The sequence below is a fragment of the Bipolaris victoriae genome (genome assembly GCF_000527765.1).
Source record: "Bipolaris victoriae FI3 unplaced genomic scaffold scaffold_41, whole genome shotgun sequence".
Classification (NCBI taxonomy): domain Eukaryota; kingdom Fungi; phylum Ascomycota; class Dothideomycetes; order Pleosporales; family Pleosporaceae; genus Bipolaris; species Bipolaris victoriae.
Genome location: NW_014575351.1, coordinates 84,901 through 107,400, shown reverse-complemented (window position 1 = coordinate 107,400; position 22,500 = coordinate 84,901). Strand labels below are relative to the sequence as shown.

At 47.2% G+C, this 22,500-nt stretch overlaps 6 protein-coding genes across 6 annotated transcripts; 3 read left to right on the top strand and 3 right to left on the bottom strand.

Moving 5' to 3' along the window:
• Window positions 1-518: 518 nt before the first annotated feature.
• COCVIDRAFT_99094 (glycoside hydrolase family 7 protein) lies at window positions 519-1,993 on the bottom strand (the record flags this gene model as incomplete). Its single annotated transcript, XM_014701274.1, has 3 exons — window positions 519-1,271; window positions 1,329-1,755; window positions 1,806-1,993. The coding sequence occupies 3 exons, from the start codon at window positions 1,991-1,993 to the stop codon at window positions 519-521; spliced, it is 1,368 nt and encodes a 455-aa protein (XP_014556760.1).
• Window positions 1,994-3,251: 1,258 nt separating this feature from the next.
• COCVIDRAFT_15886 (hypothetical protein) lies at window positions 3,252-5,817 on the top strand (the record flags this gene model as incomplete). Its single annotated transcript, XM_014701224.1, has 2 exons — window positions 3,252-3,797; window positions 3,856-5,817. 2 exons carry the CDS (start codon window positions 3,252-3,254, stop codon window positions 5,815-5,817), a joined length of 2,508 nt encoding a protein of 835 aa, XP_014556710.1.
• Window positions 5,818-7,399: 1,582 nt separating this feature from the next.
• COCVIDRAFT_98995 (hypothetical protein) lies at window positions 7,400-8,086 on the bottom strand (the record flags this gene model as incomplete). Its single annotated transcript, XM_014701273.1, has 1 exon — window positions 7,400-8,086. A coding segment is annotated over one exon (687 nt), but the record flags the coding sequence as incomplete, so codon positions are not given.
• Window positions 8,087-10,119: 2,033 nt separating this feature from the next.
• On the top strand, window positions 10,120-11,274 carry COCVIDRAFT_37674 (hypothetical protein; the record flags this gene model as incomplete). Its single annotated transcript, XM_014701317.1, has 3 exons — window positions 10,120-10,147; window positions 10,242-10,844; window positions 10,898-11,274. The coding sequence occupies 3 exons, from the start codon at window positions 10,120-10,122 to the stop codon at window positions 11,272-11,274; spliced, it is 1,008 nt and encodes a 335-aa protein (XP_014556803.1).
• A 4,843-nt stretch (window positions 11,275-16,117) lies between these two features.
• COCVIDRAFT_37673 (hypothetical protein) lies at window positions 16,118-17,323 on the top strand (the record flags this gene model as incomplete). Its single annotated transcript, XM_014701272.1, has 7 exons — window positions 16,118-16,598; window positions 16,649-16,801; window positions 16,852-16,958; window positions 17,009-17,038; window positions 17,089-17,141; window positions 17,194-17,225; window positions 17,274-17,323. The coding sequence occupies 7 exons, from the start codon at window positions 16,118-16,120 to the stop codon at window positions 17,321-17,323; spliced, it is 906 nt and encodes a 301-aa protein (XP_014556758.1).
• A 3,460-nt stretch (window positions 17,324-20,783) lies between these two features.
• Window positions 20,784-21,743, bottom strand: COCVIDRAFT_72406 (hypothetical protein; the record flags this gene model as incomplete). Its single annotated transcript, XM_014701271.1, has 2 exons — window positions 20,784-21,372; window positions 21,427-21,743. Coding segments are annotated over 2 exons (906 nt in total), but the record flags the coding sequence as incomplete, so codon positions are not given.
• Window positions 21,744-22,500: the final 757 nt, after the last annotated feature.

Below are 22,500 nucleotides of genomic sequence, written 5' to 3'. Positions count from 1 at the left end.
ATGGTTTTGGATACGATTTCAATTTCGTGAACTTTGAGTTGCGAAAGAGAGCGAGGGAATATATGGGAGCAATTTTGGTTTGTGGTAGCGGTAGCAAGTGAAGCCAGTCTACCATGAGAGTGAATTCAGCCTAACTGCTAGATCCTCTCTGTTAGTGAATGACCGTTCACCTGAACATGGGAGTGAAAATAAGAACTGTTTAGCCCTTCATCTTTCACCCTTGAGGGGAGGGGGAGAGTGAGTGAGGGGTAATTCGTCCACATGATCTCCTCAGTATCACTTCTGTTTGCTCGGAAAGCGGATATTGAGTAAGGGTTGTGAATTCTATAAACACCAGCATGTAGAAAAATGATAAAGTGCTGTTCTAAATGAACTGATCAGGGACTGATTTGTTGCATACTGATTTATGCCAAACGAGTGACTGTCGCAACTGATCAAAGAATGAAAGATCCACCACAAGCGTAGAAACCCCCTGTCCCAAACCACCTTCTCCCCTTTAGAGTCATCCCCCGGCCCTTCTATTGCGCACTGAAAGTGGAGTTCAAAGGACCGAACTTGATGTTGCTGTAGGTGACCGTAGCATCTGCGTTGTTGGTCTCAAGGTCCTTTGGTACACCGCTGGTCGTCGCGCATTCTCCTCGAGCAACACCGAGGTTCTTTTCTGGGTCCTTGTCGGTGGGGTATGTAGAGTCGAGCCACAGCATGTTGCTGTTGTGGTCATCCCACACGCTCATGACAAGAACCATACCATTAGCAAGAGCCTTGGCCATGCCTCCCATGCCACCCTTCTTCTGAAAGTCAGTTGGGTCGCCGAAGACGGACTTCTGCTGGTCGCAGAACTTGGAGTTGATGGTGTTGCCGTCGATTCCTGGAATCTTGGATGAGGGCTGAGGGATAACTTTGCCGCCTTGGACGTAGAAGCGCTTGATCTCCAAGCTGTCACCAGATCCAACGAACTGTGTAACGACTGTGAACTTTTGAGATGTGTCCACAGTCTTGCCCTTTCCGTAAAAGTCTTTGACACCCATGCGGTAGCTGTTGAAGTCGCAGCCATCCGCGTCGCACACTCCAGCATAGCGTGTGGACGAGTATGTACCTCCACATGAATCACCTGAGCAGCGCGTTTGTTCAATCGTGCTGCAAGAGTGTGGAGTGACTGCCGTGCTGACCGAGTTAGCCTCCCAAATGTCCATCTCTGCACAGCTGGAACCATAACCGCCAACTCCGGCATTCTGGTCAGTCGCCGATGGTTTCCAGCCTTCAACATTGGCCTGAAATGATGGTTAGCATGCCTGCAAAATTCCATGAGCACATATATTGTCACTCACCTCGCCATTGATGAACTTGAGATCCCTTGGAGCCTGGGCATCGCAATAACCAGTTCCGTACTTGGCACCGGCCTTGTTACCTGGGTACTTGCTCATACCACCGTCTGAATCCATCGAGACAAAGTACAGTGCGCCATTGAAACCGCAGGGTAGCTTGGAGACATCGACGTCGAACGTAAACTCTTGGTTGCCCGTGAACTTGAACATCTGGTAGGTTTTTTCATCCTTCATCAGGTAGTTACGTGACCCAATGTTTGTGGAATAAGAGCCCTTGGTGACGAAGTTGAGCTTCAAGGCATTGCCGCTGGTAGTAATACCATAAGTGCCTGAATAATCCGCACCATCGATGGCGCAGTTGGCAGCACACGACTTGTTGTCGGGGCAGTATTTCGTGTCCCAAGTGTTGCCAGTGTAACAGTTCGTGTAACTCGAGTTCAGTCAGTACAAATGAACTAGAATATCGTGTCTCATACATACCCCTCCTTGGTATGAAGCCAACGCCAGTTGGCATCAACGACAACTTCGCCGTTTTGGGTGGTACAACTTCCCGCGGCAGTGCAAGATTGCCATGACAACTTAGGATGCACTTCCTGCGTCTGCGTTCCCACCAGCTGGCTGCGAGCTGCGTGGAGAAAAGAAGCGGTGACTGCCAGAGTCCGGTACATGTTGAAGATGCTGATGTGTGTGTGTTGAGTGTGATATCCAAGAGAGAGGCTGAAAGAGATCACTTATATATGTCCATCACGAAGGCTGCTGCGGTCCGGAATCCCGTTTCACCACCGACTGATAGATGGGAGAGTTTGTCCGTCGTATCCTTGATACAAGCTAAACATTGTGTATATTGGACTCCGAGCCATTGTACTAAGTTCTGCGGTTCACGTGTAGGCTAAATTCGCCAAATTGTAGTGTGCTTACGCACTGCACATATAGCTTGATGCCTGTACGAACTGCTAGTAGTGGTCACCAACAGCTGGCAACAGCATTCTGCAGGATGTGTAGCAAGCTTTATGCAATAAGCAAGAACATTTACCTCTTTACAAAATCACAGTAATAGTCAGACCTTTTGGTGACGAGACTGAATACTCTCCATTGACTTGACAGCCAGTCAGTTCTGAAGTCATGCGCAATTTAGACATACTATAAGAGGCGCGGTAGGTCAAAAATTAGCTTTGTCGCAGAAAGTAAGCATATACTTCGATTGGCCGTCTTGAAACCATTGGCATGAACGGCAAGTTCGGCTAAGCATGCGAAGCTCACTGCCGCGCCCTGGGCACGAAACACGGAGAGTTTGTCTAGCTGTTATTCGCTCAGTCTCGTGTGTATATAGATTGTTTTTATGGAGCATGTTTCGTCATCCACTTTCCGGCCCCGATTCGGGCTGTGATAGCCTCTTCTTGGAAAGAACCACGTACTTGGCTGACCATTGACATGTCTTGGACAGGGGACAGATTGGCAAGAAGTTTTGCTTGCAATAAACATGACCTGCATAGCAAGGAATGAGAGGTCGACTGTAAGATTGTGCCTGGGGTCAGCACTCATGAGTTGTGGGGTAGCGCAAGGGTTCCCCGCTTCGAGATGGAGCAAATCAATGTTCCATGCATCAACTCGGCCGACATGGTGTTCGCCCAGGACACGACCAAGGCGACCTCTTGATTTTGTCCGATGCTGAGGCAGCGCAAGAGACGGTATCCTGGAATCTTGTCGATGGCAAACTCAAAGGGTGAGAGGGTGAAAGGGTGCAGGCAAACCCAGCAGTCATAGTAGGTTATCCCCGCCCTAAGTTGTTGGTTATGTCCGAGAGTGCGCCGCGAATCCACGCCGGGCCGCGTGCATGTCATCCCCTCCATTTCCGCAACCGCTCACCCTGACACGTTGTCCTCGATATCGCAACACTGATTGGTGCTGCTGCCGTCCCGAGTTTCCATGTCTGCTCCAGGTGCCGAATGGATCAGCGACAGATCGCGTGAAGACACGCCCCCGGAGCGCGACTCTCCAGAAGGCAACGACGGGCCGTCTCAGCAGCGCACGGGCAAGAAGCGCAAGGTTCTGTCATGCTACGCCTGTCGCGGCCGCAAAATGAAATGCGACCGCGTCTTTCCAGTATGCGGGCGGTGTCAAAAGACGGGAAGACGGCACGAATGCACATATGATCCGCGTCTCTTGGAAGAGTCCAATGTCACTGTAGCCACACGAGCTGTTGATGCCACTTCCACCCTGCTGGCGGAGCGACCTGCAAACATCAACCAGTCTGCCGACACACGCGACATTTTGCAGCGGAAGGTCAGAGCTCAAGAAGAGCGCATTGCATTGCTAGAGCAGCAGCTAGCCCAGCGGCAGACCAAACACAAGTCACAGTACCATGACGTCCTGCCCGAAGAGCCAACGTTTACAGAGGACATTTTGCTCAGAGGGAAAGGGTTCAAGACCCAATTCCATGGTGTGACAAGTGTTATGAGCATCGTATCCACGGTATCTCTCACAGCAAGTCCGTTTGTGGATGCCTCATGGGAGCTGACTTTCTTGCAAGTACCATGAGCTGCATCTCTTCACGCGCGAAGCTCTCAACCTAGATCGTTCTCTCGTACATGTCGGAAATGACTTCAGAGCGTTCCGTGATCGAAGGAAGAAGTCGGCTAGAGAGTTTAATGCCGCACTCCATAGTGCTGAGGCTGACGTATTGGCTGTACTTCCTGAGAAGAGTGTCGTCGACACGCAGGCTGCTGAGTACTTTCGGACCTGTGAAACCAGCTACAGAATCCTGCATGCGCCATCGTTTTGGGAAGAATACCAGGCCTTCTGGGAAAATACTTGCGCCCACAAAGAACGCGTCACCTTTGCCGTTCTGCTCGTGTTGATCATCTCCATTACACAATGCCTTGACCAGAAAGACGATGTCTTCGTCGGCGATACGACTGTTGATCGGCAAACCGCTCAGGACCTCATTCACACCTGCGAAATTTGGATTAATCTGCAACCTCGGAAGCAGGCAACCCTATCTTTCCTCCAGTCAGCATGTCTTCTGCTCCTTGCTAAGCGGGTCAACTGTGTGGGGATAAAGCAGGACTGGATTAACTCTGGTGATCTTCTTCGGCTCGCTCTAGCATCTGGTATGCACCGCGACCCGACCTTGCAAGGAAGCGGTAGAATTTCAACCTTCGACCAGCAAATGAGGGAGCGACTATGGATTACCGTTATGGAATTAGAACTGCAATCCTCAGTAGACACTGGTCTTCAATCTGGGCTAACGGCCCTGTACTTCGACACACCAGCGCCAGCTCATCTTGCAGATGAGGTCTTCTCTGCGAACACGAAGCAACTACGACCAGATCAACCAGACGGAGAATTTACCTCCACTTCATTTATTACTGCAAGCCTGAAATCTTTGCCACTTCGCATTCATCTTACGCACCTGCTGAACACGCCATCCAGCAATATCCAGTATGCCGATGTTTTGCACTTTGACGCTCAGATACATACAGCTGTCTCCGCCTTGCCCAACTGGAAAAATGAATCTGCCGTAGTGCCATCTGCACTTCTCCGCTTGCAGCTAATTCAATATCTTCTCATATTGCACAAGCCGTTTGCCCAATCAGCGGCCAAAAACAACCGCTTCATGTACTCCTTCACGACATGTGTGGATGTTTGTAATTCCATGATCGCGATACATGGCGACCTGCTATTGAAGGGTATCTCTTTTCTTAGTAACACCCGCAACGACGCTATGAGAGTTGGTTTAACACTGTCTCAATTAACATTCCGGCATTGCGCAACCAGCCCGGTGAAGTCATTGGTATCGTCAGCCGACACCCCTAACACTCAACACGCCGACCCTAAAGCCCGTTTACCGGATATTACGATGACCAAACGTGGGGCCCCGCTTGGTGATACAGTCTACCTTGCCTCATTACCGCAAAACTCCTTCCTAGTCCAGACATTATGTACATCGTCTCTCGAGATTCTTGAACGTACAAGACAAATTTTTGAGCAAAAGGTACTCAGACTAGGTACTGCATACATGGAGTACTGGATTCTTTCTGCCGCAGTGGGCATATTGCCACCCCCACCTTCGTCGTCTATATCCACTACTCCGGTTGACAATCCAGGCGATGAAATCGTTTCTAGATGCCGGAAAGCCATTAGCTATTTTACCGCTTTGGCATCCAAGGTGGTAACTTTGCAGCAAGACCCGAACAATGATTTGGCTGCCTCTCTCCGTACTACAATGTCAAGAGCTTCGCAGTCTGAGTATGCCAGGCATAGTATGCCTCACAATGGCTTTGAAACTGACGGTACATCTGGGACAAACCAAACAGCATTCGGAAGCGCGGCTGTCACTCAGCCGGGCGGGACAAATACTACCGATCCCAACTCTGGAAGTTCTCTGAGCGACAGGTATTCCCCATTTGACATGTTGCAAGACATGCAAATCGATGGCAGCAACTGGTCGTTTCCAGACTTTTGGGCTTTCGACCTAGGGGGTGAATTTTGAAACTCTACACAGTACTGTAGTTTGCAACAACTACGTTCTTTTCTTTGGAGGATCTCGTAAAGTATGAAGGCTTGTCTCCTCTTGCCAAGGAAGCAGAAAGCTTATTTTGTCCTCGTTTTTCCATTTAATCAATTGGAGATTAACAAGCTAGCCGCATGCATGATGCACACCCGGCATGCACCGAGGCTAAAATGCGTCACCTGCTAGGTAGTGTATCACTGCCATGCAACATTCACAATACTGTCAAAATATTATGGTGCTGACCCGGGAGTGCGCGCACATTGACTGACCAAGGCCGAGACTGTCTGCTCCGTCCACCACGTGCCAATTACCTTGTCACACTGCATTTTCTCGACGCTGCTGCACCCCGCACATCTTGCTGCTGCCCGCTTGTTATATTAGGCTCTGCTGCGCATCAGCCTATCAAGGCCGACCTTGGTATCCTTCACTACATTACACACTAGTTAGCTGGCTTCGTAGGTGGGCGTGTCCTCTGCTCCTTCGTCGCCATCCCAAATGATTTGCACCAACCATGGACCTTTCGCCATGTCTGAGCGCAACTCGTCATACCCGATAGAAACAACTTTGTTTGCATTCTGCTGACTACGTGCTCTCCAACCGAGGCATACGGTCAATTTGGGCTCACTATAAGCCGCGCTTGCTACGGAAAACCACGTGACTAGCACTCGTGACAAGAAACGTATGACCACCCACCTTTTGAACTGAAGAAAATGCCCATCTTGCTATCACCGACTATCATGACGTAAGAAAAGTCCTGGTGGTCTTGTCACACACGCAGAAATTGGGAGTGTGCAATGTTCCATATTCTCTACATGCCAGAACCAGTCTGCTTATGCCAACGATACTCTACCCAAGTTGAAAATAGCCTATCTAAAATCTCATCATGCAAGCGCTGAACCGAGAAGAAAAAAAGAATGCTGAATCACCTCATCCCATGACTGATTGAAAGCTTCTGCATCGACCGTCGCGTCCGTATGACCCTCGCCTTGAACCTCAGTCCCTCCACAGCCGTACTCTGCGCCACACTCGACAACATCTCCAAAAGACTCGTGTGCTTCGACTGGTACCGATGAGAGTGCGCTGCCCAGCTAAAATGCGTCCGGGTAAACGCCACCAGTGACTGAGCATATATCTGTACCGTGGCAGGGTACCCTGCTGCCTTGATGTCGGCCCAGACCCTCATCACCTTTTGCATCTCGATGTTATGGATCGACACAGCTTTAGTACGTGCCTTGCTGACGGCCTCGAGATCGGTCGTAGGTTTATGCTGTTGCTCGAGTAGCACCATGGCGAGATTCATCCGCACGCCGTTTTCAATGTCCTTGGAAAGACCCACGATATCGTTTTGTAGCCCAATAGTATGTTGTATGCACGTGAGCAGTTTTTGGTGCAGAGGCGATGTCCAGAAGCTTGAGCTGTCGTTGAGGCTGCTTGTACTGATATTCTTTTGGTCTTCCATGGTGACCAATGTGTGTCTCAAGATGGTAAAGAAAGGTCGTAGGCCTATCGTTCCCACGCGCACCCGCAGATAGTCTTCTATGGTTGGCAGCGCCGCTGTACCCTCTTGGTAAGCAGCCTCCTCCTTTAGTCCCCCTATATAGTCGATGATGTCGGCGAAGACCGGGGTAAGAGCCTGAGGTGATAAGACTACTTGGCATTGCCGAATGAAGCTGCTGACGACTGTGAGGAGTTTTGCATGTCCACCTTCCGCCGACTGGAGTGGGTCTACGCTGACAGTCTGCAGCGCCTTCGTGATCCGTCCAAGTAGTAGTCCTCTCTCCGAACTCTCCATCTGTTCGACCTCGTCATCAATCTCGCAAAGGAAGTGAAACCAAGCCGTCACGGCTAGTACACTGTTTTCAGCGTCTTTGATTGCAGGAAACGCTTTTCGCAGCACAACCACTTGTTTTGTGGCTTTCTTCCATGTCCAATCAGGGTTTGGAAGTGATGCCGTAGGTCGGAACGCACGATAGTGGCGATGGATCAATACAGCGAGATCGGTGGTACCCGTATTCGATGAGAGCCGACTAGTGTCAAATGTCGGTAATTGAGAAAGAAGAAGTAGGCCATGGTCTTCTTCAACTGTGAGGTTGTCAGGCAAGTCCCCACCTGTCGAGTCTGGAGCGGGCGTTTCTGCAACGCTGTAGTCGTCTGTCGATTGATCAGATGAGGATTCATAGGAAAGAGCTGCATGGCTCTGTTTGTGCTTTATACTGTGCTTGGTTGCACTGATCTTTGATTTCGGCATCAAGTTGATGAATGGCATTGTGTTATGATAGCTAGCAAAATGACCTGGTTGTTTTGCAGCCGTGCAATACTGCTACATATATCACACAGGCGACTTGTCATTGTGATATGCTAACAGGGGTATCTCGTCAATCTTATATCACATAGACAGAATGATGAGTCATCCAAAACAAACTAACTTCCAGCTTCTGTACAAGCCTCAGATACACGTGTATATCTGCAACGATCAGTATGCCGGTGCACGGGGTCGTCAGCAACCATGCACTCCCACTGGAAGGTACTTGATGGTTGCATCGTATGCTTTTGCATGTTCACTATATCTCCGTCTTCAGATGCTCTTGCTTTCCGGCAATCGATGTCAGACGCTGACAGAACTTTATGAGGACATCGAACATCGTGTAATAGCGCCTGCTTCCGTCAGATTCGATATAGCTGAGATAGTCATGTACGCTCTTCTGACATCAGTTCTTGAGTCGCTAACCAGCGTAGCTGGATCATCATCTAGTTACCCTTGTCTTATCCGATAGATGCCGTGGTCGCAGTCGTGATACAAGGAAATAAAATTTATCCATGTCCCTGTATCCAGGAGTCAGCTTATGCCAGACCATGCAACACACGGCAACACGTATCTATCTCTTTCTTGGATTTTCTTTTGCTACAAAAAGGCACTGTCACTGCGTTGTACCAGATTTCTTTTCCAACAATAAGGAAGCATACAGATATCCAATAGTTTGACCAGTGAGGGCATACCGAAGAAAGGCCATACGAGCAGATGTTGGGTTTTGATCCCAAACCACACTAGCTGCGCGCAGAGTGGGGAATGACCAATCTGATCGGCAGATTGATTCACGAACATGCCACAATGTGCTCCATGTCATTGTACATGTCCCTACTGTGTAGCACAGTACCCGCGGCATGTTCGCGAATCAATCTGCCGATCGGATTGATCATTCCCCACTCTGACTGTGCGATCATTCGCACAGACTAGGAAAGCCTATCTATGATTATCATAAAACAGGCCCACCCAGGAACGTCTATTCCTTCTTTGGATTGGTTTGCGAACTTATGCTTAACCCCGGTAAAGTATACGCGATAAACAACTCAAGCTCTAAATCGAATATCCTTGCTTGTCATGCAGGATTAGATAACGAACTGCTATTCCAAACATTCATCACCACCGAGACCATAGTCAGACTCTCGCTCAGTTTGTGTCTCCAACGCGACGTTAAATCTAATGGAACGAATGAGGAACGAATCGTAGATACTATATCGATCAGTCGAAACTGAACTTTCCTTAATCATATCACATAGCACGTCGTTCACACACAATGACGTTACAGAATGGCAGAGCCGCCTCGGCTATATTGAACCGATCTGTCTACCAGCGCTGATGCCACCGTAAGGAGAAGTGCCGTATCATGGTTTGAACTGTGCCAATCAGTAAGCGGAAACAACCGGATCTGCGGGGTCCCGAAAGTAGAATGACACTACCAAAGCCCGTGCGTGCTGCATATAAAAATAGATTTTCTTCTATCTAAAAGGAAGTCTAATTACCACGTGGTTTGTTATGGGGGTGATCTACATACAGCTCACTACAAAAGAAATGCGAGTGCTTGCTCATGTCAGGCCCATCTACCAAAATCAGGAAGGCAACGCTGCACGCGCTAGTACATACTGGTACATACGTATCATCGGCGATTACCCCATACTCACGCCCGAATCCACCTTATCCTGCCTGCTTACTACATGATCATCGATATAAATACCCCACTCTCCCTCATGATAGTTGATGACGTGAGCCTTATTTGCCCCTGACGCTATCTGGTACTTCGACAAAACCTTATCGTGTACAAAGCACACTGAACGATAGTCGGGTTTTTATTTCAGCCGTGCCTATTAATTCCATATTATGGTTACAGGACGCAGAAGGCGTTCATGAGCATCTTACTCTCGTACACCTAGGATCAACTTTCTCCAGACGACCTTTGACTCTTTTTTTTTGCCTTCCCGAACTATCTGCTGGTCAGCTACAAAATGGGCAACGTGGTGTCGACTTTTAATCGTGAGTAAATGATGCCGTGGAAAAGCCAAAGCTCTTTAAGAAGAAGAAGAAGAAGACAGAAAAAAAAGGGATACTAACACGCATCGCCACGCAGATATCGATAAGACCGGACCGGAATATCTTCGACTTTTCCCTCCAATACTGCACACTCAGAACAAACATCTACTCAAAGGAGGCCCGCTCGCACTCTATAGCTCTGCCTTTCTCATAGCCTTCCAAGGTTTCTTCCTCCAGTTGACCTTCTGGGGCATATATGCTGGTCTCGTCGGCTTTTCAATGAAGCGCATGATGGACCTTCATTACTTGTCTCTGATGTTTGTATTAACATTCATACTGCTCACCATTCACTTTCTTTCCGACCTGGAACTGAATTCCAGTAAGTTGATATTCTTCACGCAGCATGTTGGGATCGAATACCTCATCGCTGTTCGAGTGTTACTGCCGTCGTCTTTTGTTCGGCGGTGGATGGGCTATATCTTCTTCTTCATCTGGCTGTTGATCGTGGGGGCGACTTGTGTGATTGTTAGCAATCATGCTGTTTACTTTGCTATTGTAATGGCAAGCCTATCGGATACCTTAATATCGGTCTGTGGGCTGGTGTTGATAGGCAGAAGGCTGAGGCAAAAACAAGCGACTCAGTTTACCGCCCAAAAACTGACCGTCGAGGCTATATCTGGCCTTGGTTTCTTGATACATGGTAATGTTGGAGCCCAAAAATGGCGTTTTGCGTGACTGACATGTTTTCCAAAGGTCTCTCAGCTGTTCCAAATACCGTAGCCGTAGTCCTGGTTCTTAAGACGCAGGACCCATCTTATTACTTTGGATTGATATGGACTGGAATAGCCATGGCCAGCTTGTTCGCTGCTGGACTTCAGGTACCCGTAGCAGCCATGTACTTTGAAAACATCAGCTGTTGCTGCAGGCGCCGACGAAAGACGTTCCCGGGAGATATTGGCTGGGAAGAATCAGAGGATCAGGAAGAAATGGTAATACTTGAGAAAGGTAGGGTGGATTTGGAGAGAAGAAACCATCTTGGGACGAGTGATCAGTCACTGGTACCACCAAACCATGTGTGCGCTGCTTATCACTTACCACTCAGAGCTGTTTCATCACAACCACAAAGATAGAGTGAGAGCGGTGAGAAGGCCACGCCTATTTGGACCAACGCTTGACTTTTTTGGCACGATGCAAGGTCGAGCTGAAAAGATCAAGGGGCGATCTGCAATCGAGCCATTAAAATAGAGGTAAAATTCAACCATTGGACTTTATCCAAATGAAGATAGTAATCAATCTACTCCGAAAAGAAGTACTAATGAATATCCACAGCCTGATCACATTGTCTATATCTGAGTAGGTTTTGGGCCTTTTCCTATATACCCCCAGTCGCTCTACCACAATATCGTCTCTGTTCACGAATTTACTGTGCAAGACACTGGTAATGATTGCTTGTGTGTACCAAGGTACGCCTTAGAGTTTTCGTTGAAGGATCTTTTATTGAATCCTGGAGCAATTTCGAAGTCGAATTTCGTAACCATTCTATTTTCATTGATGTTAGCATGCATATAGTTACAGACATTACGTTTTGGTGACGACTGCTAGAAGTTTGAAGAGTGAAGTAGGAGACTCACCTTACTAAGAACATACGGATTTGTAACGAAGCAAGATTCTTGCCAATGCACCCGTACGATCCAATGGCGAAAGGGATAAATGCTTTCGGGTTATGTGCTCCCTGAAATCCAGAGTCGGTAATCCATCTCTCGGGTATAAAGTCCCATGGCTTTTCGAACCATCTTGCATCATGATACATATTCCATGGATGTGCGCTAATCTTTGTCCCTTCAGGCACGTACATATTATTTACTTTGATCCCGCCCTTGGTGTTCACGACTTTCCGCATACCGTTCGGCCCGGAGGGTATTCATCGTGATGCTTCGTTAATACAACCGTTGAGATAGGGTGCCCGCTTGAGGTTTCTAAGCTTTGCGTATTTAAATTTCTCGTAGGGAGCAAATAAGTTGTTGCACTCGTCCCTAAGCTTGTAATATGCGTCTTTGTTGGTCAACAACCAGAACATTGCAGACCTGTATAAACCTTTGAGATTAGTATCATTGCAGTCAATCTATAATGATGTCAACGTACGTGATTGCAATGCTTGCCGTGTCGCTTCCGCCTGTGATAACTACGAGAGTTTCGGATGCCAGCTCTGGGAATGAAATTTTGTAAGCTGGGTTTCTCTCGCCTATGGACAATAGAAAGCCAATTGCGTCAATTTCGGACGAACCTTTTGTTTGGATTCTTCTCATTAGGTTCTCCTTGCCGAAAGCCTGGAACCAATTTATGTCTTACCGTTGTTTCCGGTCAAGCGGTAGCTTTGCTAACATAGGCTTCATCCAAGATACGTTTGCAAAGGAAGCAACAAACTTCAGCATTGAATGAAGAAAGTTCACATAAAAGTGAGTCGAGCCATCTTTGATTGAGTTAAACTCAACATTCTGTTTGTGATTTAGTCTCGGATCTTTGAGCTATCTCAGACCACTTTGAAGGTTAGCAAAGATGGCTTACAAAAGCGATTTTTCTAATAGTCGAAGAGTAAGTGCTCTGTCCATAAGGCAAGGTCGAAAGTTTCCCCCTTTTTGGCAAACTCAGTGAAACGAGCTTCGAGATCACTCAATAGAGCCGCGATGCGTCCCTCATAGACTTTAAGAGCCTTGGGTGTTATTATTTTATCCTAAAGCTTTTGTCGAAATTTATGCTCTTTGTATAGTAGAATGCCTATAAGAGCAGTAGGCTGGTTTGGAAGCATACGGTCGTACTAGGGACCTTTTGGAAATCGAGATGTGTTCCCATGGATGAAGGGGATATATTTAGGGACCGCAACCGAGATCTTGTTTGGGCCGACTCGAATGTAATCGCCATACTGCTTATGCTTTTGGAGTAGTGTGTGGTGAATTGTACCTTTGTACGCTAGCTAGAAAGTATCCTATTTAGTAAGGCTGCGGTCAAATTCCCGGGAAACTTTCGAAGAGAATTCAGGAAAAGGCGGTAGATGATCATCGACGTGCTTGAAAGGCTGATTGTAAGTAGAAGGGTTGCGGGATATCATCATTGACATAACTCAGTACACCAAGATATACAGTCATTTCTAATACTGTTGGTAAAACCCGTATGTTCAAGAAGTTGGCACGAGTGACATCAGAATTGCTAGTGTACAAGAAAACACCGGCCAGTGATGCCAGCCATATTAAGAAGCTGAATAGGCTAGGTTCATATTTTTTTTACATATGAGACGGGATATTTTGAAGGTATAGTAGAAGGAGAACACAAGGCGATAGGTCAGCTGCGACTTACAGAACCAATTGCACTGGCGAGTAGCGCCAGTTTCCAGCCCAACTGGCGATCTTGGTGTTATGTATCCCATCCTCGAAGGGGCACAGTTGCGATGCTGAGAAAAAGTTCCAGAATTAAGGATTTAGCTGTTCACTATCCCTGCAGATACGGCTTCCGGCGAGGCTGTTGATCGGGATAGCGTAACCTACTTCGCGTTTTTTATCCGGAATGATACCATCCCGAACCCAAACAGACATAATAACATTAACATTTGAGAATGCTAGCTTATACACTCAGTCAAGCAGATACTAGTGGTTAAAGGATGCCATAAAAGCAAAAACGATCACTGTATTATTCAAAGCAGGCCGGAATCTACATACCACTGCGTTGCTACTATCACTTAAACTATCTCTTGTTTCCAAAATTCACAAGAAATATGAGAATGGTGCGACCCTTGAGGGCCAGCCGCGATTACAGCCGTGAAGCATAGATTCTGCACGAGCTGCATACTAGAACGGTTCGTTCCAATCGGGACACAACATAACGCGGACGACCACTAGAAGCACCATTAGCGCCTCGATTGATTGACCGATTGATATAGATTATCGACTTTGCTCCGACTACTTTCAAACGCTGATGTCATACTCATTCTTGTCACATACAGCGGATGAAATTGATAGGCCATCTGGATTTAGATAACCTGGATACTATTGAAAATATCCATAGTGAGCATGAATAAATATGCTTCTCTCATTTGGAAAACAGTACTTGGCTATTAACAGGAGCCAGTCGTAGATTGTAGATAGACAACGCGCAACCGAATAGGCTCTAAGCAAGGTGCACCTGGCATTTTCCGCTTCTGTCCGGGTTGAGTGTCAGCATAGTTTCCAGTTACAGGCATTTTGTGGGCCAACGCTCATGTGGCAAATGACGGTTGATATTACGGTACTATAGCCGTTTCTGTTTTATACTCACACTATTGGACGGCTACAGTATTAAGGTTTCATAAGCGGGCCCATTTGCAAAGCAGAACCCATGTTGAGTTTAGCAGCCGGAAAACGGAGACGGAAATGGACACGCCCTTTTCAGGATTATTGCAGTTTGGAGAATTCTTCACTCACATGGAAATGCAATTTTTGGTTGGTCGAGAGTTTCAATTCGTTATCAGCTGGAGCTATGATTCATGGGAAAGAATGCTAGTTGAACATTGAGCGGATATCGGCCCTTTCAGTCCGGATCTGCAGCACCCAACATTTTCGGTCCGAATAGAAACAATGAGTGGTTCCACTTCGCAATCACCATGCTCTATTTCTCCGAATATGGCGATCTTGTGGTGCAGGCCGAGGCCGAATATTTTGGGCGCATAGGCCTCCAATGATCTTTACTTAGCGTGGGGGAGTACTTAACCAAGTCCGGCTGATCTGATATATATACCCCGCATGTCGAACTGTAGTGATACCTATTTTGTATAGCCATACGAGCAGTTGGTTTATATGATAATGGCTGCACCAAAGTTAACATATGCATTCGACCTTACTATCGATGGCCCTTTTGAGTTCGCGTCGGAGAAGACCCTGTACTCTAACTTGAGCACAGCCTATGGTTAGCTTCTCAATCGGGCGCGAAATCTAGCGTAGATTGATATATCGCATTTAGTATTGACCGGACATCTAAGGTCGCCGGACGGATCAACCGATATTCCCCTTATTGGAGGGACTGACTGGATGCATCTCTCTGAGAACTATACCAATCTTGACGCTCGAGTCTCCGTCGCAAACGCTGAGCTGAACTGTGATATCAGCTATCGTGGGAAACTTGCATTTACTGAACCAATCAGGGAACTATTGAAGGGGGTTAAGAAAACTGTAGAATGGGGCGAGGGTGAATGAAACGGTATTCTTAGGGAATGGCAAAATAACTGTAAATGAGGCAGGAAACCTTAGGCTTATAGATCGAACTTTTAAGGTCGAATCGTAGTAGATTTAAGAGATGCGATGTACGCTCAGCAGAGGAATGTGTTCAATCGTTCAATTCCACGCCTATATATACCGATGTGAAGGCCTCGCTCGGTAAAGTGCTAAACAAAACAAGCCAATGCTTCTACACTAGCTAGAGTGCGACCTTTCCTTGTCAACATGCAAACTTTCCTAGTTAGGGAATTTCCTTAGCTAACGCATCCGATTTTGGTGTTCCACTGTGTACGTACGTTATTCCCGAACACGAGATTGTGGCCAGTCTGGTCTAATTTCAATCTTTACTATGATTCCTTGGCACCACAGCATTAGAGCCTTACCTATACCCTCACTATTGGACAGCTTCAGTATTAAGGTTTCGGAAGCGCGGAGATCACCCTCAACTTTGACCGCGAAACAAGGAAGGATGCATGTATCAGGGGAAATGCATGTGCCTCGCATGACATTGTTGAGCACGTAGGTAGGTGCTCTTCACCGGAACGAACCCAGTCAGCTATAAATGATAATATTAAGGTACACGTACCATTCATCACCTCTTACATGCGACGACGCTATTTAATACAGGTCATCAGAACAGACTATGAAAGCATAGATGATTTCGCATTCCACCATTCAACAACCTATCTTGAGCTAATTTTCATGCGATAGTACTGACGGTGCATCGAAGAGGATGAAACTCCCTGCGACAACGGTAGCTGCGATGGCAGCTTTGCCACTCGTGTCGTCTACCATAATCACAGCGTCCCAGAATATCACTCTCCCAACGACTGATACCACACTTCTGGGAAATATCTACAATCATTGGGTTTACCTTGGAAATGACACATACGACTTGACACGATCCATGGTCGCGCCAACGACCAAGCCCGTCACTATACCCATGACAGGATCCCGAAAACGCGCTGTCATTGAACCTTCACGCTCTGCGCTCGTCATAATCGACATGCAGAACTTTTTCCTCCATCCAGAGCTTACTCCTAGCGCTGAAGGCGGGCGGAAAGCAGTGGAGCCCACGCTCAACATGATCGATGCTTTTCGTAGAAACGGTATGCCCGTGCTCTGGACGAACTGGGGTCTTGATGGTAGGGATCTGCGGGATCTGCCTCCCGCAGACATCTCTGGGTTTTCGCAAACCAAGCGCAGTCCCACAAGTACGTCCTTCCCGGATTTGGGTGCTGTACAGCAATACTAACTTGTGTAGATTCGTTCGGCAGCGATATGGGGAAATTGAAAGACGGCACCGAGTTGGGTAAAACATTAATGCGGGGCTCTTGGAATGCAAGGCCGTATGGGAAATTATACGATGCGCAAACCCAAGGCGTTAAGAACGGGACTGACCAATACTTCAACAAGAGTAAGCTTGCAGATAGAGTGTGATGACGAGAATTGCTAACACGGAATTAGATCGTGTGAGCGGCATGTGGGGTGCGCAGACACCGCTTGGCCTCTGGTTGGAAGAAAACCAGATCACTACTCTTTTCTTTGGAGGTGTGAATTCGGACCAATGCGTAGTATGCCATTCCTCCCAAAGGTCTAGAGACAAAGCTAATTTGAGTCGCAGTATGGTACACTCCTAGATGCATACTTTAAGGTCAGCATATGACATCGAGACATTCATTTCTCGAAAGACTGACCATATAGGGATACGACACCATTTTCGTTGATGACATCTCGGCGACAATAAGTCCAGAGTAGTGAGTATTTGATATATTGTATGGAGGCAATATACTGACGCTATATTTCTAGTGCGGCTCAAATGGTCCGATACAATTCAGATCGTGAGTCTAGACATCACGACATACTCGCCGATGCTAACATGCACGAAGTAAATGGCTTTGTATCCAATTCATCTTTGATCATACCTGCACTCCCCTAATGTCAGATCCGCTTTCCTGTTGTAAGGCTGCTGGCATCTGCCATGTCCAATCCACTGAGGTAATCAGCTATATTTATCTATTACGATTAATACATAAGTCGCGGTTACCTAAACTTACTACACTTGAATTCAATATGGGAGAATTATTAAAAGATATATAATGCCTCTAAAGCGTTTACGTAGACATCGACTTTCGGCCAATGCGCATGGAAGGCAAAGGCTTTTCCGGAGCTGCCGATCAAGCCCTGGAACTTCTATAGCAAAGCGCGCCTGAGATATTAGGACTTTTTTCACATTACACGCCTCATATTGGGAAAAAAGCATTATCGAAGGCAATAAAATCGCCAAGTAGCATATGAAATTGCGGGACAAAAGTATTGACCTACAACTTCTACGCACCCCGTTCGGGTCCAAAACAGGAATGGGTTTCTACATATCAGAAAATCCCGAATTTTGTAGACGACGCAATGTCGAAGAACGAAGCGATGCGTTTGAAACATCGGGTGTCGCCTCAAGTCACGTCTGGAGATATATCTAACTTGTTGATGAGTGGCAGGAACGGGACGGACAGCTCAATCAAGATTTTGCCTCTAGGAATTGATGTTCAAGCATGCTCCAGCTTCTTCTGGTAAGATATGAAGATCTGGCAGGTCTCGGAAACATGATTGCTGACACGGGTGGGCGCTGTGCGCAAATGCCACATTGAGCTGCATCTGCCCTCTGGTTAGTCATATTGGGCTGACAACTACCTGGCCGTTATTGCGCTCAACTCACCCCGGTTGATGTAGAGATTCACGAATGGATTCGGAATTCCTTACGATGCGGCCTTGACATCAGTCCGGAAGTCAGTCCTGGTCTTCCCACAGGCATGTTTCGCTGCTCAAAGCTTTTTAGCTATAAAACTATCGAAATACACTATTACTCGGAAGCCACATGTCTCTCAAACTGTGTAGATTTCTCTAAATTTGAGATGTCTTCGACAAAAATTATTGTAACGTTGGCTATTGGGATTTTGGTGTATCTTCTAGTCTTCACCGAGCACCGGAAAAAGCACCTACCTCCAAGTCTGTTTGTTTCCATCTCTAGGAGTAATGCCTTACACTACAATCAGGTCCCAAGGCTTTACCATTGATTGGAAATATTCACCAGATCTTTAAAGAGAGAGCTTATTTGAAGTGTATTAAATGGCCTCACGAGGTGCAATTCCGTTCGTTCGGCTAACTTTCAAGGTTCGGCGAGTGGGTAAGGGAATATGGGCCGATTCACTCCTTCCAAGCGGCCTCACACACCACCATCGTCCTTACCGACCGACGCTTGGTGAAAGAACTTATGGATAAACGAAGTGCAGTCACCAGTGATCGACCAAAGTCTTACATCATGGGTCAGATGGTCTACGAGGGCGATGAAATTATTCTAATGCAGGCTAGCGACCCTCACTGGAAGCTAGTTCGTCGTTTTATGCATCGAAATTTTATGCCTTCTGTCGTCGAGAAGAATCATCTACTGCTAATTGAAGCGGAAACTACCCAGATGATCAAAGATATGGTCACTGCCCCAGATGAATTCATGAAACATCCAACACGATTTGCTAATAGCTTTATGATGATTGTCGGTCATTTACCTCTATGACACAGTAACTACAGAGCGCTACTAAGCCGAAACAACAGCCTATGGAATTCGGACTCCACATACGAAGATTTCACACATTTTGGAAATAGAAAGTGTGCTTGGAAGCTTAACTGAGTTACTAGCGCCTGGAGGCTTGCCACCAATGGATCTTTTCCCATTCTTACTATACCTACCTCATCAATTCTTTGGCCGATGGCGCGATAAGGTTGCAGCTACGCGGAAAACTATGAACCACCTTTACTCCAGGTTTCTGAACCATGTTGAGCACAGAAGGCGTTCTGTAGGCTCAATGAATTCTTTCGCCGACCGATTATTCGAGAAAAAGGATAATCTAAACTGGACTAGACACGGGTTAAGTTTCATGGCTGGACCAATGATTGAAGCTGGCTCGGACATTACTTCTGGCGTAATCAACAACTTTCTACTCCTAATGACCCAATTCCCTAGCGCAATGAGAAAGGCGCAAGAACAAATCGATGCTGTTGTCGGAGACGAGCGTTCCCCTCAGTTGTATGATTGGCAGAATTTGACTGAGGTTAATAAGCTGCCGAAAGAAACATTGCGAATGCGTCCTGTAGCCCCGTATGGGATGGGAGACGCGGCATCGATGGCATCAGACGGATTGGGAGGCAGTCGAGAGGAACCCAGAATTCTTGAAGATACCACAGCCATTGTGGCTGTATTGCCACGATGCTGAAGCGTATGCGTATGAAAAATGCCAGGCGGTGGTTGACCACGTGAAGTCTGGCACGCCGTTTGACTCGGCCAATCTGCCAGAAGGCTATGTTCATGAAGACTGAGATGTGGAAATGACGATGGCGTTGGAAAGCAAGCAAGCCGAAGAGCACTTTTACAAAGTTGCCAGTCGTTGAGTAGGAACAGGTACTTCGACTGCCAACCTATCGGGGATAATAGGTCTCAGTAGTTCAGGTGCAAGTAGGAAGGAGCCGGATCGTCCCTGCATCCGGAGCATGGCGGGGAGTGCGGGGTAAAGTGCGGGGGCTATTGCCAAGTACTACTTACTTACTGTGTTAGCTACTTATTAGATACTTGTTCGCTAGATAGCCCTGGTAGACGCGTGCCGCCGATTCAACAATAATAGGAGTAAAAAAAGAGCCTACAGTACCCAAGTCTGCTCCGCCCTTCTCCTCCCTTCTCCTCTGGATTCTCTATGCTTGATTGTGCATTCACTGCCACTCCTCCTACCCAGCTCTGCTGTGGACTTTCAACCGCTCCTCGATCGGCTGCTCCGGTGTGTCTGCAGACCATCCTGTGGACTTCCATATCGCAACCTTCCCTTTCAGACCGCAGTTCTTTGAAGCATTCCATTCTTCCTCGATACCTTTGCCCATGAATGGATTTTGATGCTGTAGACTGGCCCTGAGGCCTTTGAACTCAAATGCAGTCCACACTCAATGTGTAATAGTCAGTTAGGGACCGTTTAGTACCGCGATAGAAGTACAGCTTGGATAACCTTTTTCAAAGTCTCCGAGAATGCCGGAAATCGCCTTGATGTTTGATCCTTACTCTATCCTACCCTGTGAATGGAGGCGAGGCGATAAAGGGCAATGTGGGTGAACAAGCGTTTTTTAATCTTGATAAGTACACGGCGTAGCTCCGAGGAAGAGCAGAGTGGCCATATATTGCTGTATTTGATGGATGATTGAGAATTCACGCCTCTGGTAGCGTATTCAATTCAGGAGTCATTGTGTAATGATTGCGCCAAATAGTGGCATAGCAGTCATTTGCAGTATGCATATTACTTGGTGCCAGAAGAGCAAGCTATCTGAACAGAAATGTGAAGAGAAATATGTCAGGCCGCTCCTGCCACCTTCCACGCATGCAGCACCTGTTGAATTTCGAGCCACTTTCCATCAGGAAGAATCTCATTCCTACATTTTTCGTACGGGAGACTTGAACGTCCTCGCAAATACTCGAGTGCAAGTCCTTTCACCATGCCCTTCGCATAAGCAGCGGGAAACCGCTCCGCCAGATTAGGAGTCAATGTTATATTGCCCGCTTCAATCTTCTCGTGGTCATCGTAATGAACCTCGAACTTTACGTCTAGGATTTTCTCTGCACATTGCAGGAATTCGACCAAAGATGTACGTTCGCCAGCGAAGAAAGAATCTCGAGACCATGATGGGAGGTCGAGCATTGCCACGACAAAACGGGCCGCATCAGTGCTATGGGTAAGCACAATTGGTTGGCTACCGTCCCCAGGGACCGCAGCAAATCTGTGCTGCAGATCAATGAACATAGCCGCACCTTTGTTAGGATCCAGAGCTGATGGAATCGATGGCGGACAGTAGTAGTCGAGAAAAAGGCCGATGGACACGATGCTGTACTCCATTTCAAGTTCGGCGAGTAAATTGCGCGCTTTGAACTTGAAGCCGTAGCTGGGCATGTAATCCAAGATCCTAGTACAATGTTAAGATCGATCTAGCATATATTGACATATGGAGTTTCTTTACCCTTCATGGTAATCAGCACCGAATTCGCTGGGTAGAAAGCGCTGCACGCATTTGGACTGGCTCGCGGCTTCGATGAGTCTCAGCTGTGCTACACCACTTGCTTCGTCGCTGATTGAAAGAGCAGAGATGACCGTGTGTATGGCATATGTGCGCAAAGTATCTGCTAGTGCAGCCGTTGAACTGTAGTCGACTATAACAGCTTTTGGGTCATGATCAAGTGGTTTCCGAACCAAGATGATGTATTCGTGAGAGTTTTGCTCGTCGAGTTGTTGCCGGAACGCGAGACCGATACCTGATGTTGCGCCTGCGATAGCGATCTTGACCATTTTGCTGCGTTTTTTGCTCTGTCCTCTCTGGCTAATAGTGGTTCCTGGACTGCCACATTGTTTGACGTGGCGGGCTCCCATTTATATAGTTTTGGCCTGAACGGATGCCGGGGCACTAACGAAGCCCTCTACGTAAAGCTAATCACAAGCATCATCTGCTCGTGGCGCCTGTGATACCAGTATACACATCAAGATTAAAGCTACAGAAAAAGAGTGGATTGAACATTTTCGCATAGCTTCTCGGACTGCCGCTATGATGTTGCTTTTACTGGAATGATTACAGTGCAGATTTGGGCCTGTTTGGACGAAGGATGGTGGAGGAATGTTGGAGGGAAACGAAGGAAAATCAAAATGTTTGGTCGCTTCCATGCCTTGCTTATCGTATGGTTCCGTCCTCTTGCTAAGCCGGGCATCCCGGCATGATATTCGGGCCGTTTTCAGCCGCTTTGTGGTACTCGATCGACATGAGCATTGTTAAACTCTACATCTATGGAGACGGCGTTGCGACTACACACAACACGATCGAGTCAATAAACTTTCTCTAGATTATTCATCAGGTGCTTTCCGTCAGACACCCAATCGAGAAGTCGTCTATATATGAAGATGATATCTTTACCGGCTTGGTAGTCAATTAGACCTCATTCAGTCAGCGTAGTTGTGTACGTCTACCTTAAGACCGCGGATATCTAAACATCTATTAATTTGATTGTTTTTTTTTAGAAAAGTTTGTCCGAATGGATATACTAGG